The sequence below is a fragment of the Cannabis sativa genome, chromosome 6 (assembly GCF_029168945.1).
Source record: "Cannabis sativa cultivar Pink pepper isolate KNU-18-1 chromosome 6, ASM2916894v1, whole genome shotgun sequence".
Lineage (NCBI taxonomy): Eukaryota > Viridiplantae > Streptophyta > Magnoliopsida > Rosales > Cannabaceae > Cannabis > Cannabis sativa.
The window spans coordinates 65,188,956-65,205,147 of NC_083606.1; the positions used below are offsets into that span (position 1 = coordinate 65,188,956).

Sequence of the window (16,192 nt, forward strand, 5' to 3'; positions counted from 1 at the left end):
ATTAGCAGCACCAACCCCAGGGAAAATCAAAGTTGAATCTTTGATAGCAGCGAGCTGCTATATGACCTGGTTTAGAACACAACTGACAAACAGGTCTTGAACCTGGAGTATTTGATGCTGAAGGAGGTACAAAAGTTTGCAACGATGGTGGAGGACCACAAAAACCAGGTGTTGACGAACTAGTACCTCTCGGACTCACGGCATAAGGATTCCACATTGTACGGCCACCACGAGACGGAGATGAACTATTATTAGTTTTGAAATCAAATCCAGATTGAGGAAAGAAAGCATTACCAGATCCAGATCCATTACTACGTCCCCTGGAATGACGATTCGTAGCAAGATTAGCAGAATCAAGATCGCGATGATGAGTCTCCATTCTGTGTTCTTGAGAGAGTAACATCAATTCAATCTCAGCAACGCTGTAAGGTTGTGTGCGAGAATTCACAGAGATGACAAATGTATCATATTCAGCTGGAAGACCTTTGAAAATGGCTGCTATATGTTCTTTTACAGTAACAAGATGTCCAACGGATCCAAGACGATCCACAACAGTTTTGATCCGAAGAAGATACTCATTGATTGATAAGGAACCTTTCTTCATTGTCTGCAATTGATTAGTGAATTGATCAATTTTAGCTGAAGTTTAAGTGGAGAAATATACCTCAAGAGTTTGCCAAACTTGAGCAGAGGTTTCACTGCCAGCAACACGAGTCAAAACTCCCTCAGTCATAGACGAAAGAAGCCAGGAATAGAGGAGTTGATCCTGCTGTTCCCATTGAGCATAGTGAGGATTGACAGCGTGAGTGAGTCGATCATGATCAGAAAGAAACTTCTGAGGTGGTTGAAAAGAGGATGATATGTAATCTGAAAGTTGATGGCCTCTAATGGCAGAGAGCACTTGAGGATGCCATAGAAGAAAGTTGTTATCCAATTTGACAGAAATCTTGTGAGAAAAAACCACTGGGTGGAACGTTGTTGCTAGAGTCGAACCAGTTGATGCAGACAAATTTGACATGATGAAGAAGAAAGAGCAGAATTACTGCCAAGAACAGATGATGCGGAAGCAAAAAATTTTGAGTATGAACAACTCTGATACCATGTAAGAACAGAGAGAATCGAAAGAGAGAATCAACAGAGAAAGAGATTGAATGCAATGATTTCTGTACATTGATCTGAGCCAAAGCTCTTAGTATAAATACAATATTCATAACAGAAAATAACAGAAACAAAAACTATACAGCTGTACAAACTAACTCTCTAACTGTATAACTAACAGTATAACAACCATCCTAACTGTCACTGATTTCAGTGCTAACAAACATAACCTTAATGCTAGAGCAATTTCTTTATCAAATGACAAGGTAACTTACTAATCTATTTCTTTACCTTGCTCATAACTAGTCAAAAACACACTTGATAATATAGTGAGTGTTATTTGGAATATGGATTTTCTCTCTGTTACTTCTTTGGCTATTAGTGCCGATAAGCATCATTAATGTTGATAAGCCAATTAGTGTTGTTAAGTACACACTTAATTATAGTGTTAGTGCTATTTGGAATAGAGATTTTCTCTCTCTTGCTTGTTAGGCTATTAATGCCAAGAAGCATTAATATCCATAAGCCAATTCTGTTGTAGTTTTGTTTGGTGTTTAAAGAATTTCTCTCTCTTTTTTCTTCTAAACTATTTAGTGGGCTCCAAACCCACACCACAAACTTTCCATCACTCCAAAATTGACTTTTCACTCATGTCAAAATTAAAAAATTATACAAATATAATTAAAATACATCAACCTACTTACCTAAACATTAATAAATTATTTTGATTAAAAAAAAAAAAAGCTAAAAATGAAAAATAAAACAATAACACTCATTTTCAACAATAAATTTTTCATTAATATCCAAAGATAAACGTTAAAAACAACTTTTTTTTTTTTTCTCAAAAAAATTAAAATAAATATAAATGAAAGAAAAAGACATATAGGAACGAATGATTTCAGGTCAAACCTGTAATTCTTCGTCTGACGTCATTACATCTAGTGGCGACGAAGTCTCTGCGAAAGCTCTCTCTTTCTCTTTCACACTCTCTCTCCTCTTTTACAGTTCATCCGCGTCAAGCTTTTCTTTCCTTCCATCTTTTTAATTTTTTTTTTCTCTGATTCACTTTGTTGTGATTTCTCTCTCTTCTCTTCGCATGGCGGAGCGCGGATCGTACGGTATCAGCCCTCGATTAGGTCAGATTTCTTAATAATTTGTTCGCTTCTAATGTTTTAACTTATTAATTTATTAAAAGATTTATTGCGATTTTAGGATTTGTGGAATTTTGTGGGGCTGTGAGGTTGGAAATTGTGGAAATGGTTTTGTGGAGCTGAGGTTGAGACTTGGATTTAGTGTTTTTTTTTAGCTGATTTTAGCAGAAAGGTTTTTAGTTCAGCTTATAATTGAATGGTGGATTTTGGAGTAGGGTTTTACTAGTTCTTGGTAGGCTTTTGTGAGTTTTTTTTTGGTCATAAATGGTAGGTAAGAGGAAGTTCTCCAAGTAGGGGGAAGAGAGAGAAAACAAAAAGGGTGAGGCTATGATTGAGTATTGGAGAACAATGGCTATTGGTCAAGGAAAAATAAGTGCGCTGTATTGAACTCTGTTTTGCTGGTCACTGGACTACTATGATTGAAATCTATTACTATATCAACATTTACACATAATGACCATCCTGAAAATAGAGTGTGTGTTAATCTTTTTAGATCATATTAACTAACATTAATGTGAATTGAGGTTTTTGGAAAGGGGAAAGCTAAGTTCTTTCTCGTTGTTGATGAAATGAAAAAGCTAAGAGTAGTTTGAGTACAATCAAGTATTTGTGAAATTTGTTTCTAATAGAATTGAGAACTATCATATTTTATAAGGATATGTAACATTTTGTTGCTCAATGCTAATTAATAAGAATGAACTACCACGGTTGTAAGAAAAGACAAACGTTTAGTGGTGGTTCCTTCTTGGCGGCTTTCCTGATACTGATGCCTCTTTTGTCATCGTTCTCTCTATTAATGAGATTTCTTGATTCTTTATATGCAGACATTCAACAATTATTATCTGAGGCACAACATCGTTGGTTGCGACCAGCTGAAATTTGTGAAATTCTTCGTAACCATCAAACTTTTCGTATTTCACCAGAGCCCCCAAGCAGGCCACCAAGTATGAATTTATTTTCTTTCCCCAACATTCACGAAAGTTATTTTCATTTATCAGTTCGTCATAGGGATTGGTGTTATAAGTGTTTTTTTAACATTGAAAACCATTATGTTGGCTGATATTTATTATATGAATAATAGATGAGCATGATTCGTTATCTTCTTAGCAGTCCCACAAGAGGCTTTATAATTCTAAACATCTTATAGAGTATATAAGTAGCTGTCACAAAATTTATGATCTATCATAATATAGCCACCAGTCACACAAAAGCATTGAGAAAGAGTATGCTTTAATTTCATTTTTCTACTCCAAACACACTGCCCATAGAATAGCAAGGACCATGACCTCCATATGTTGTTTTGATGATAGCTCTTCCTGAATTTTGATTTCATATTGCTGTAATACTGTATATATTTAGAAATTAAGTTCATACATCAATAGTTTCGTAGGCGATAATTTGATAGCAGGTTATTTACTTGCTCTAATTCAATATAATTTCCTCAATTAAACTTCTGTTAGCTTGAATTGCTCTATTATTTGTTTTCAAGACCTTCAAATCCATGTGCCCTCAAAATATATTATTTTATTAAACCCAAGAGTGGTAACTCAAGTAGCTAGGCATGTGGTTTGTTCTCACATAGAGGTCTTGTTTGAGACCCTCTAGATACCTACATAGCTGTTGTTATAGCAGAGAAATTGCTGTAATTATTATAGCAGATTATTTAGCAATTTCTGTAATATATATTTAGAAATTAAGTTCATACATTAATAGTTTCGTAGTATAATTTGATAGCAGATTCTTTATTTCCTCTAGTTATATATCATTTCCTCAATCGAACTTCTTCTAGATTGAAGTGCTCTATTATTTGTTTTCAAAACCTTTTAAATCCATCTGTTCACAAGACATTTTATTGTATTAAACCCAAGAGTGGTAGCTCAAATAGTTAGGCATGTGGTTTGCTCATACATGGAGGTCTTGTTTGAGACCCCCTAGATACCTACATAGCAATTGTTATAGTTTTGTAGTCCCCAAATATTGTAGGGTTAGGTGGGGACCCTAGATAGAAACAATAAAATTGTATTTTAGTAGAAAATGCTTTTCCTATTTAAAATAAGAATTTAAAATTTTTGGATATTTACCTTCAATGCATGTGTTAGGTAGTTACACTATAAATTCAAGACAATTGTATTGTTTTAAGCTTCTATATTTTTTATCTTCAAGACAATTTTGAGATACATATGCTCTGAAATTGTATTTTATCATCAAAATGCTTATTTTCCCGTAGAAAATAAACATTTTTATATCTACCTTCAGGGGTCATGTGTTAGGTGCCAAAGCAAGTTGTACTGAGTTTAAAATCCTTGTAGCGGGACAGCGTGAACTTGTTATTCCCTCTTTAATTTCATAGGCTTGTTCTTCGTAAAAAAAAATAAATATATTTCATGCTTGGCTTTATGTATTGGGCTTGTCCAATCCAATTGTCTTATCCTGTGCGTACCTATGAAAGGGAGTCTTAGAATATCATATTACATATGTTAAAACTTATCCTTTTTAGAATTAATGACATAGTATGTTCACTTTCAAGATTATCAAACATTCATGTATGCTTCTTTTGAAGTATTTCCACTTAAAAGGATATCATATTGACATATATTCCACCTCACTAGGTGGTTCACTATTTCTGTTTGATCGGAATGTTTTAAGATACTTTAGAAAGGATGGACATAACTGGAGGAAGAAAAAAGATGGAAAGACCGTGAAAGAGGCTCATGAAAAATTAAAGGTAAGATTTCTTTAAATTGTATTGTTGATTATTTTAATTGCTTTACTAAGGGTTTATTTTTTTTGAAAAGAAACTTACCAGCATAGGATCTTTATTAGCTATTTGGGCCTAGTTAGTTTAGTCCTGTGAGTACCATTTCCAAAGAAAGTCAAAACAATTTTTAACTGAATTTTTTTTCTTATTTTTTCAAGTTATATAGCCAATCTAGATACAATTCCGAGATTAAGCTGGATTACTCAACTAAAAGAAAACTGAAATTCATTTTGTAATCTTAATATGGTATTTTGGGTTGTTAGTTGTACTTGGAAGGTCTATCTCTTTTTTGTTTCTCCTCTTTTTTATTTTGGTTTCTTACATAGATGGATATATATATATATATATCTGAGAGGTGACATCCTTTAAGCAATTTTAGGTTGGAAGCGTTGATGTGCTCCATTGCTACTATGCTCATGGAGAAGATAACGAATATTTTCAGAGGCGGAGCTATTGGATGCTTGAAGAGTGAGAATAACTATCCACGATACTGATTTATATTTTGGAACACGTTTATATGTTTTAACTTTTATTTATGCACTAACATGCACACATATATTTATATTGTTGAGCATTTTGTAAATCAATAGGCTCTGCTTCTATGCCTCTTGTCACTGTATAGCATTATGATCAATGCTGTAAATAGAAGTGAAACACTTCTTGATTAATATTGCCAGTGTATGGGACACTAAATTTTGCACCAAAGTTATATCAATAAATATGAAACTGAGGTGACGTAAAATCATGTAGCATATTTTACTTTTAACAGCACTGTCTCACTATCATTGCTAGAATTATGATTGGCCCCTTATCTGGTTTACTTCCAGGTGAAGAAATGACATGCCGGGCAATTAAAATAGTTTTAATTGGCTTTTTTTTTTTTTTTTTTTGTAGTTTGGGTAGCTCTAGTTAGTTGGAGTCTCTTTAGTGCTAATTCTATATGTTTGCTAGGCTGGGCTAAAGGTTATATAAGGGAGCCTTAGTCTATGCTGAGGGACATCAGATTGTTAATGATTGCAACACTTACTTGGTATCAGTAAGATTGCTCTACAGACCCAAGAGTGGTAGCTCAAATTTAGAATTATGATTGGCCCCTTATCTGGTTTACTTCCAGGTGCAGAAATGACATGCCGGGCAATTAAAATAATTTTAATTGGCTTTTTTTTTTTTGTAGTTTGGGTAGCTCTAGTTAATTGGGGTCTCTTAAGTGCTAATTCTATATGTTTGCTAGGCTGGGCCAAAGGGTATATAAGGGAGCCTTAGTCTATGCTGAGGGACATCAGATTGTTAATCACTGCAATGCCTACTTGGTATCAGTAAGATTGTTCTACAGACCCAAGAGTGGTAGCTCAAATGGTCAGACATGTGGTTGGTCTCACAAGGTCCAAGGTTCGAGTCCCTCTTGGGTACCTATAATGCAATTATAGTTTCTTGGTCCCTAACTTTAGGGTTAGGGAGGGAGCCTAGTTTTAAAAGAAAAATAAGATTACAAAATTATTTCAATTGTTAGATTTCTGTGTAGAGCTTATCAAATTAGTGCATGTATCTTTTCTCTTTTCATGATATTTTCATCAACTTCTTAGACGATGTCTGATAGGCTTGAGAATTATCAAATGTATTTGATTCTCTAATATGCAGTATTTTGGAAGAAAGCCTTCATTTACAGTAAAAGGGAAAAAGAAGTCTTCTTTTACAGCCTCTTGTATGATAAGGATAAATTTATGGTTTTTTAAATCTAAGAAATGATTCAATAGTAGACAAATATAGACTGATCATGAGTTAATTTCACTTCTCATGGCTATTATTCGCTGGTTTCCTTGACCTCCTGTAAATGTTACAGCAATAAGAATTGGGAGGGTCTTCTAGCATTGTGCAGTACTGCACAGTACATGCGTTTTGGCTTTATGTCAGGGGAAAAATGGGAGGATATATTAATGAGGTCTCAAGACTCTCAACCTTTTGGACAGTAGAATATTTGTTTCTTGTAACTAGCTTGAGCTGGTCAGGTGTTGTTTAAAAGAGTTTGCTTGTGGGGATTTAATGTTTGTTATGTCTTAAGGCATTTTATATATTTTTCTTTCTTTTTAAATGGTCAATGTCTTCTCCTATGTATTTTATTCCCCTCGCAATATATCTCTACTTTGTTTAAGATCTGGTAGTCTATGGGTACACCTGCATTTTTAAAGGGATTTGGTCGTAGTGTCCAAGCTAGACATTTTTCAGATGAAATAATAGTCATTGTAAACTTTTTCATGATTGTTTTCCTTGAGGTTTTTTGTGTTTTCTTTTTGTTGCAGGGATAAGAATATCGTCTTTGTTCACTATTTGGAAGTGAAGGTAACTGTTCTTCTTTTCATTTTCTTGTTGCGTTCAATGTTATTCGGGTATTGATGGTTTTGCTTTAGCCTTCACATTTTCTGTTCGTGGTGGAGCTTCACAGAATTTATATTACTAGGTTAAATATTTATCTCGTTAATATAAATAAAGCATATACTTTATAGCTTGCCTTCTGGGTGCTATGCTATTTGAACCAGTATTGCACTTATCATCCTCAAGATTTTCGTCTGTAGTTTTTTAGCCTTTTAATAAGTTTAAAATTTATTAAGTAAATTTGAGTGCTAACCAGTCACACCAGTAGGAATAGTGATGAGTGGTTTGAGATGAAAACTATTGTCTAATTAGTATTAGTCTACACCATTTTCAAGTTTCAATCCTTTGTTTTACACTATTGCAGATTTTACTTTAATTGTCGACTGTTGTACTTTAATTATCCTTATAGCATGGTAGTTAAATAGATTCTCTTGTAAAAAAAAGGTATTTACAGTACATTTTTTTTCTTCAGGGAAATAGAACAAATGTTGGAGGCATTAGAGAGACTGATGACAGTTCATCAAGTCTCCGAGAGGGCAGCCCTCAGACTTCTAGTTCTTCTACAAGTCAATACAAAGCTCCTTCAGGAAGCACAGATTATACAAGTCCAAGTCCAAACAGCTGTTTGACATCGTTGTGTGAAGATGCTGATTCAGGTACATTTTACTCCTAAAATTTATTATTAGAAATCATATTTTAAAAATAATTATGATAATAATCCTGAGTGATCCTAATAATACAGCAGTAGCAGTCGTACTAATAATGACAATAATAGTAATAACAACTATATTGTCATCTTCACTTGGGCGGCCATAACATCTATTTTGAGTCTTATAAAATTGATGATGAATGACATTTTTTATCATTGATTAGTCTAAAGTACGAACTGGATTTTCTGTACAACTTGAAATTAATTGCAGGGGATATTCACCAAGCAAATTCCAGATTGCCCCCATTTGCTGAGTCACGACAACTACAATTTGGGGATAAACCACTAATGAATAATCTGGACTCTGGTTTCTCTCTGCATCACAGTTCAAGTAATTGTTTATTGTGGTTTTAATTTACCTCAAGAGTGTTCGGATTTTTCTTTTTCTTTTTCTGTGTTATGTCTTCTGCTAACAACGTTATATGTTCTTACTAGATCATCGTAAAGAGCAGTCATCAATTCATGTAGAAGATTACATTCCCCAATTTAAGGAAGAAACACCTAATTTTACTAATCCTGTGGCTGGCTCTCAAAACTCACTTGGTTTGGGAACCTGGGAAGAGATTTTGGAACAATGCAGTACAGGTTATAATACTGTACCTTCTCATGTATCAGTATCACCCAGCCAACATGCTTTTGTGGGAGTTGCACATGAACGAGAAAATGTGATACAAGGCAAGTTCTTGGCTCGAGAAATTGTCAAAGAAGAGCTTGAGAATTCTCTGCCGAGCGACTCAACTTGGCAGGTATTTTACAATTCAGTATTCTGTCTTCTAATTCTCCTAAGAATCCTGGGGTGCTAGCTGAGTTATTAGGCAGGCCTGTGGTTCTCCTACAATGTTTTGTATTTGAGTTTTTCAGGAACACATACTTGCTGAATAACCAGTAAGTAACCACATCTTTCATGCTAGCCAAAGCTTGTAAGGTTCAGCTTGAATCCAATTTCAAATTCAAGCAAGATTGGGTTTGGGGAATATTTGTAATTTACTATCAAAAGACTCAAAACAAAATAACCTTTATCATAACTCGTTTTGTATAGTTTGATACCAGAATATGAAACTATAGCAAATTAGCAATAGCTATCTCTGTAGATGCCCAAGAGGGTTTGAACCTTAGATCTTGTGGGAGCAAATCACAGGCCTGACTATACCTTGATTTCTTGCCCCCCCCCCCCCCCCTTCTCTCCCAAAACCCTAGTAATTAATGATGAAATATAATTTTCATTGATCTCTTATCTTACTTAAACTGGATTATTTTCCTTCTGAATCACTCATCTTCCATTTTCAAATTTCTTTTGAGAGAATCAATTTCCTAAACCATATGGAAGGCTGATTCCTGTTTATGTACATTTGTATTATTTGATTTGGTTTAACCAATCTATAAATTGTACTTTGTGGATCTGATTAAATTTCTGATGTGCTAGATAAGAATTTTGATTGGATGTTTATTTTCCAATGGTGAAAATCTTGTTCTCCTTGATAAAGTAAGGATATATGCTCAATCTTATTCTTCTTTTTATCTTTTTGCCTAGTTTTCTTCTGGAGACAACGTGCCATCTCACCTTAAAGGGTTGGTGGAACAGTCATCAAATTTGGACTTGTCCTTTGACATTGGACACATATTGTTTGAGAAAAATACTCTTGATTCTAACTTGAGTACTCCTGATCAGTTTAGTACTCATCATGGTCAGCAAAATGAGAGGCGTGTGCAGAACGACCTACAAGTACAGTTTACAAATATGGAGTCTCAATCTTCAATGCCATATAAGTTCGATAACAATATAAATACGGATGGAAATGTAAATTATAATTTCACTTTAAGACAACAACTACTGGATGGTGAAGAAGGTCTGAAGAAAGTCGACAGCTTTTCTCGGTGGATCAGCAAGGCACTTGGGGATGTAGATCTGCAAATGCAGTCCTCTTCTGGCATCCCCTGGAGCACTGTTGAATGTGGGAGTGCGGATGATGATTCATCATTGAGCCCTTCTATTTCCCAGGACCAGCTCTTCACCATTATCGATTTTTCTCCAAAATGGGCCTTCACAGACTCACAGCCAGAGGTATTTTGCATGTTATTTACCTAATGGGGAATAATATTAGAAGCACAATGTTATGAAATCTCTCATATGTCCTGAAGTTTTCTGCATGAGTACTAACAAATCAGCTTTCACTGCATATTTTCTAAGTTGCACCTAACACCTTTTTGCTTTCTTGTGCCTTGTTATATTCCTGCTTTTGTAAATAGAATATGATTTTTGAAGAATTTTATCATTTGATAATCTTTGCTAAAATTTCGGGTTGCAACTTGGGTCTACAAGACCAAAGGTTTTGAGGGACTTTCTTTCCAAGGCCTCAGTAGAGAGTGTGAATGCTTTCTGCAATAAGCTACTATTTTGGGTCTTTATCTAGGCTTATTTTTCTTTTTCTTCTGCTGAGGAAAATAGGTTTTGTGTAGAAAGCTGTATCTATCCTTATGTTTTTACTTGTTTGGTCAACACGGTTGTCCTCTGCCATAAGTGAGGCTCCTAATAAATTTGGGAGGAGGTCAGTCTTAGACATATGATCACTGTAAAGAAATATGATCTTTGTTAAAATTAAGAAAATGTGTTAGAAGCTGAATATATTATATTTTTGATATTATTTCATAATATAATTTGTTAATTTGCTTTAAAAAGCATGTTATTGACACTTTGCCATCTGTTGAATTTCACTGCGCTACATACAATATCTGTGGATGAGATTGATGATGCTTTTATTCTTATTGTGGAATCTTAATTATTATTATTATTATTATTATTATTATTATTATTATTATTATTATTATTATTATTTACTTTATTTATTTTTAAACAGGTTCTGGTATTTGGAAATTTTTTAAAGAGTCAACAAGAGGTGGCAAAATACAGGTGGTCCTGTATGTTTGGAGAGGTGGAGGTTGCTGCAGAGGTTTTAGCATATGGGATTCTTTGTTGCCAAGCTCCACCACACAGGGATGGTTTGGTTCCGTTCTATGTTACCTGTTCCAACAGGTTAGCTTGTAGTGAGTTGAGGGAGTTTAATTATAAGTTTGGCTCTACTAAAGATATAGAAATCACAGATATCTATGATGGCAATACAATTGAGCTTTCTCTTCACCTTAGACTTGAGAAATTACTGTCACTTGCTGTAAACCCTTCAAGCTTCTCCTTTAAAATTGTCACGGAGAAACGAAACTTGATTAATAAGATTATTTCACTGAAGGAGGAAGATGAAGGTTACCAGCAGGTAGACCAAACAAACGATACTGGTTTCTCCCAATATGAGGTGAGAGATCATCTACTTACTAAGCTGATGAAAGAGAAACTGTACTCGTGGCTTCTTCACAAAACAATCGAAGATGGTAAAGGGCCAAATATATTAGATGATGACGGGCAAGGTGTGTTACATCTAGCAGCTGCTCTCGGTTATGACTGGGCAATTAAGCCAATTGTCACGGCAGGAGTTAGCATTAATTTCCGTGATATTAACGGTTGGACTGCGCTTCATTGGGCAGCATTCTATGGCAGGTAAGGGCTCCTAACTTTGTGCTGTTTCAATGTATGTTTATATTGTGATTATTTCCGTCTATAAATGTATTTATGTGTCTACCTTAAGTTTGTAGATAGACTAATTTGACTGCCTTAAGTTTTTTTTGTTTTGAACAAACTGCCTTATGTTTTATATATAGACTAATCTGACAAACCGAAGTTCTCTTTTGTATCCTAGATATTTCAAGTACCATGTAAGCATCTAGCTGCATATTTATTTTTTTGAAAAAAGAGAAAGGTCACTTGTCGTCTAACCCCTCCCCCGTTAAGTTATTGAAACCCTCACTTGTAGCGGAGGAATACCGTGGATACAATAGCTTTAGCACAAAACGAACTAAAAACATACGGTACCAAAACAGTTGAGGCACATTTTCAGCAATCATCTAAATATGTAGCATCTAGATACATATGTAGATGATTGCTGAAAATGTGTCTCAACTGTTTCTAAGTTACTGATTGCTTTCATGTATTTATTATTTGTATATGAACTACCATTGATGTCAATCTTGTTTGGAAAGCTAATTTCTTTTCTTGCTTTTTACTCTTAAAATATAGGGAGCAGACAGTTGCATATCTTGTCTCTCTTGGGGCAGCTCCTGGATTTGTGACTGATCCATCTCCAGAATTCCTGTCTGGTAGAACACCGGCAGACCTAGCATCTGTTAATGGACACAAAGGTATCTCTGGTTTCCTTGCAGAGTCTTCCTTAACAAGTCACCTTTCTTCCCTGGAACTTGTTGATTCAAAGGAAGATGGTGTTGTCGAAAGTTCTGCTACGAAAGCTATCCAAACCGTTTCAGAAAGAACAACAACTCCTAGGACTTACGGTGAAATGCCAGATGCACTTTCACTGAAGGATTCACTTACTGCTGTTCGTAATGCCACACAAGCTGCTGATCGTATACATCAAATGTTCCGGATGCAGTCATTAGAGAGAAGACGATTAAATGAGTATGGTGATGATGGACTATTAGATGAGCGAGCTCTTTCACTTTTGGCTGGGAAGTCAAGCAAGGCTGGACCAAATGATGGGCAAACTCATACTGCTGCTGTACAAATACAGAAAAAATATCGGGGTTGGAAGAAGAGAAAAGAGTTCCTGATAATTCGGCAAAGAATTGTTAAAATACAGGTTAGTTGAACTTTTCTTTTTGGATGTATTTTCTATCCACCCTCTCTGAGGAAGATCTTCTAGCTCACCCTTAAATTGTGCTCCACATACTAATGTAGTCATTGAAAAATCTGAATGGGAGTTGTTTAGAATTTGTGGCTTTTTATGACTGGCAAAATTAAGGTTGCATAAGGAAAAAAATATAATCTGTTTTCATTTAATTTTGAAAATCCTGGTACCAGAATCTAGGAACATAGTTTGGGTCTTGGGCTGTGGTTTCCTGGGAGTAACTATCTGGCTGTCAATGTCATTGTTCTATAATGATTGATTTTCTTTTTGTACATTTTGATATTATGTAAACTAATAAATATATATTAAACACGCACACTTAGATGAACGAAAAAAATTGGCTCAAAAACTGATCGTCTTAATTTATTTCTATTTATAAATCTAAATGTGTTGATAGTAATTAACTAATTTGTAGTGAATGACAATTGATGAAGTTCTAATTTACTCTCCAAGAGGGCGAAAAGAGTATTTTCATGTTAGAAACTATTATTAATCTTTCAAACTCACAATATAGCTAATTTCTTAAGTCATTGATGATGAACAAGAATGCTATAACTTTTAACCACTTGAGGCTAGCTCAAGCGGCTATAAGACGTTTCAATAAAATAAAAAAGTGAATGCTATAACTTCTTCCGTATCAGAAATTTTTATCTTTATATTCACATTAAAGTTGACTTCTTAAGAGTCATTGGTCATGAACAATAATGCTAACTTCTTCCGTATCAGAAATTATTAATCTTTACACTCACATTAAAGCTAACTTCTTCCGTATTAGAAATCATTGATTATGAACAAGAATGCTAACTTCTTGTTTTATTTGTTTGAAGGCCCATGTAAGAGGACACCAGGTAAGGAAACAGTATAGAGCAATCACCTGGTCAGTAGGGATCCTGGAAAAGGTTATATTGCGTTGGAGACGTAAAGGGAGTGGTTTGCGGGGATTTCGACCTGATGCAGTTAATAAAGAGTCAGTCATGCAAAGTTTACCCTTAAAAGAAGATGATTATGATTTCTTTAAGGAAGGACGGAAGCAAACAGAGGAAAGGTTACAAAAGGCACTTACTAGGGTAAAGTCAATGGTTCAATATCCAGAGGGACGAGCTCAGTATCGCAGAGTGCTAAATGTTGTTGAAGGGCTACGAGAGACCAAGGTATGTATAAGTCAGTTGTAATATTTTCAAAGGGTCGATGTTCTTCATTGCATTGCATATTGTCTAAAGCTTATCATAATGTCCAACTTGTTTCTCAAGTAAAGGGATCATTGATGAATACCGTTTTCAGCTTTTCAAATTATTAAGTGAATAGCTCTAGAATTTATTAGATCTGGCTCAAGTTCTTGAAGTCATCTGTCAAACCTTTACTAATTACTAAGTCTTTATGCTCGTCAACTAGTCTTACGCTCCTATAATTTGTGACATCTTTTTATTAAGTATCCACTGTTCACCTATGTACGAAACTTCACAAATTTGCCTACTTTGAAAAAGTTGCATAATAATGGATGTGATTTTCATTTTGTTTAGCAACCTCTTTTAAACAAATATGTACCTTATTTGAGTAAATAAGGACGCATGTCAATTTATATTCACTATACTGGATGTATGACTGTCTATGATCCTTCTGAGTGGATTGTCTTCTTGTTTATTTGTCAGAAATAATTCTTTTCATTTCGCAAAAAGCTTCTGTTCTGAAAGGTTAACTGGGAAAACCTGTTTCCTTGCCAGTTGGCCCTGTCCCGTTTTTGTTTTAAGTTTTGCTTGGAATGTTACTTTCTTTCTACTGTGAATGACTAGTTGTTTAATAGCAATTCTATTATTACGGTCATTATCTTCATGTTCATTCTGTTGCTACAAATGCTGTAACTAATTTGGTGGGGCTTTAACAATCCTTTTTATATTTGTCAGACGGATTTTACAATGAATGAATCAGAAGAAACAACTTATGACGACCTGATTGAAATCGATAAGTTGTTGGACGATGATAGTTTCATGTATGCATAAGAGTGAGGAATGTGTCTCTTAATCTGTGTATGTTTACCTGATCAGCCCAACCTGTAGGTCTGTAAATACACCAGGGCTGGTTTCTTCAATGATTTCAATATCTTACCTAATCTTGTGTGTAGATGTAATTTGTTAACCAAATTAGTCAAATCAGTTAGATAATGTTCTTAGCAGGTTTGTTAGTTTAGAGATCAAACTAGCATATAAATATTTTTTTTTTCCATCTTACCGAGTTCAAATATGATTGTAATTTTAATATATGGTGCTTTTATTAGGACATGAGACAAGAGCATATAGTCTTTCTCCCTATTTCTATATATATAAATATATCTATATATATATATTGCTACCCTTTTTCGTTTTATGAAAGAATAGATATATTTTTTTTTCTGAAATAAAAACGTCGATTGATAACATAAAATTAGACCTCGCGGTCATTATAAAGGATAGTGCTAGGTATAGCAGATGGTTTTATAATACTTGAGATATTTTGAGCATAAGTCTATCTAGCGACATTATAAGCCGCAAAGTTACAATTTTTAAAATTAAAACAAAAATTACAAGATAAAAACTTTTTAGAGAGTTGATTACAAGCAGACATATAATGAAAGTATAGATATCAAATGTTAATTCCAAGCTCTTTTCATAAAGAGTATTTGAAGCTAATTTGGACACTTTCAGCATTTGAGATCAGGCTTAATTAGTAGTAAAACTTGTTCAGTGTCGTATTATCATATAAAGAAAGGGCATAATTTCCAATCCAAGACATGACTCAGGTACAACTCATTGTTCTTGTACTTTATATCTGAATTCAAAAGGATAAAAGTGAGTAAAATTTGGTCATTCTTTATTTCAGAACTTACCAAAATTAATTCTATATACGATTTTGGTTACATGTTTCTTAATACACTTTTACATTTATACCTCTATCTAAAAATAGGTGCCTCCAAAATAGTAATTTATTTTTCAAATAAAACATAATGATATTCTGAACTTTTTTCTTTTTTTTTTTTAGTGAAAATAAAATATAATAATTTATGACTTAGAGTGTTATAGTTAGGTAACATTTCTTTTGCAGACCATCTTCAATAGAAAATTTAAAATTTGTGTTTAATTTGACAAAAAAAATGAATTTGTGTTATATTTAACTCACTATTTATAATTATGCTCCAATACATAAGATTGTAAAATAAGAAAAAATATAATTAATTATATTAATGATTATTTAATATTTTATTAAGAATATAAAAAAAATTATTCTTTTTTATTTTTTTTTTATTATTTAAATAATGGTAATATGGTAAATAAAGAATGTAAAGTTTAGTAAAAATTAATGAATCATAATAATTAGTGATATTATA

At 33.8% G+C, this 16,192-nt stretch overlaps 1 protein-coding gene across 1 annotated transcript; it reads left to right on the forward strand.

Moving 5' to 3' along the window:
- Positions 1-1,884: 1,884 nt before the first annotated feature.
- On the forward strand, positions 1,885-15,110 carry LOC115725356 (calmodulin-binding transcription activator 1). Its single transcript, XM_030654844.2, has 13 exons — positions 1,885-2,234; positions 3,074-3,193; positions 4,859-4,974; positions 5,387-5,475; positions 7,305-7,344; positions 7,850-8,033; positions 8,298-8,417; positions 8,522-8,832; positions 9,618-10,148; positions 10,942-11,633; positions 12,210-12,786; positions 13,662-13,985; positions 14,736-15,110. The coding sequence occupies exons 1-13, from the start codon at positions 2,195-2,197 to the stop codon at positions 14,829-14,831; spliced, it is 3,240 nt and encodes a 1,079-aa protein (XP_030510704.2). The 5' UTR covers positions 1,885-2,194; the 3' UTR covers positions 14,832-15,110.
- Positions 15,111-16,192: the final 1,082 nt, after the last annotated feature.

Excerpts from the sequence above, each read along its gene's own strand:
- LOC115725356 (XM_030654844.2), top strand. The coding sequence starts at position 2,195 with ATGGCGGAGCGCGGATCGTACGGTATCAGCCCTCGATTAG. Across the intron at positions 5,476-7,304 it reads AGCTATTGGATGCTTGAAGA|GGATAAGAATATCGTCTTTG; the intron begins GTGAGAATAACT and ends TTTTTGTTGCAG. Across the intron at positions 11,634-12,209 it reads TGGGCAGCATTCTATGGCAG|GGAGCAGACAGTTGCATATC; the intron begins GTAAGGGCTCCT and ends CTTAAAATATAG.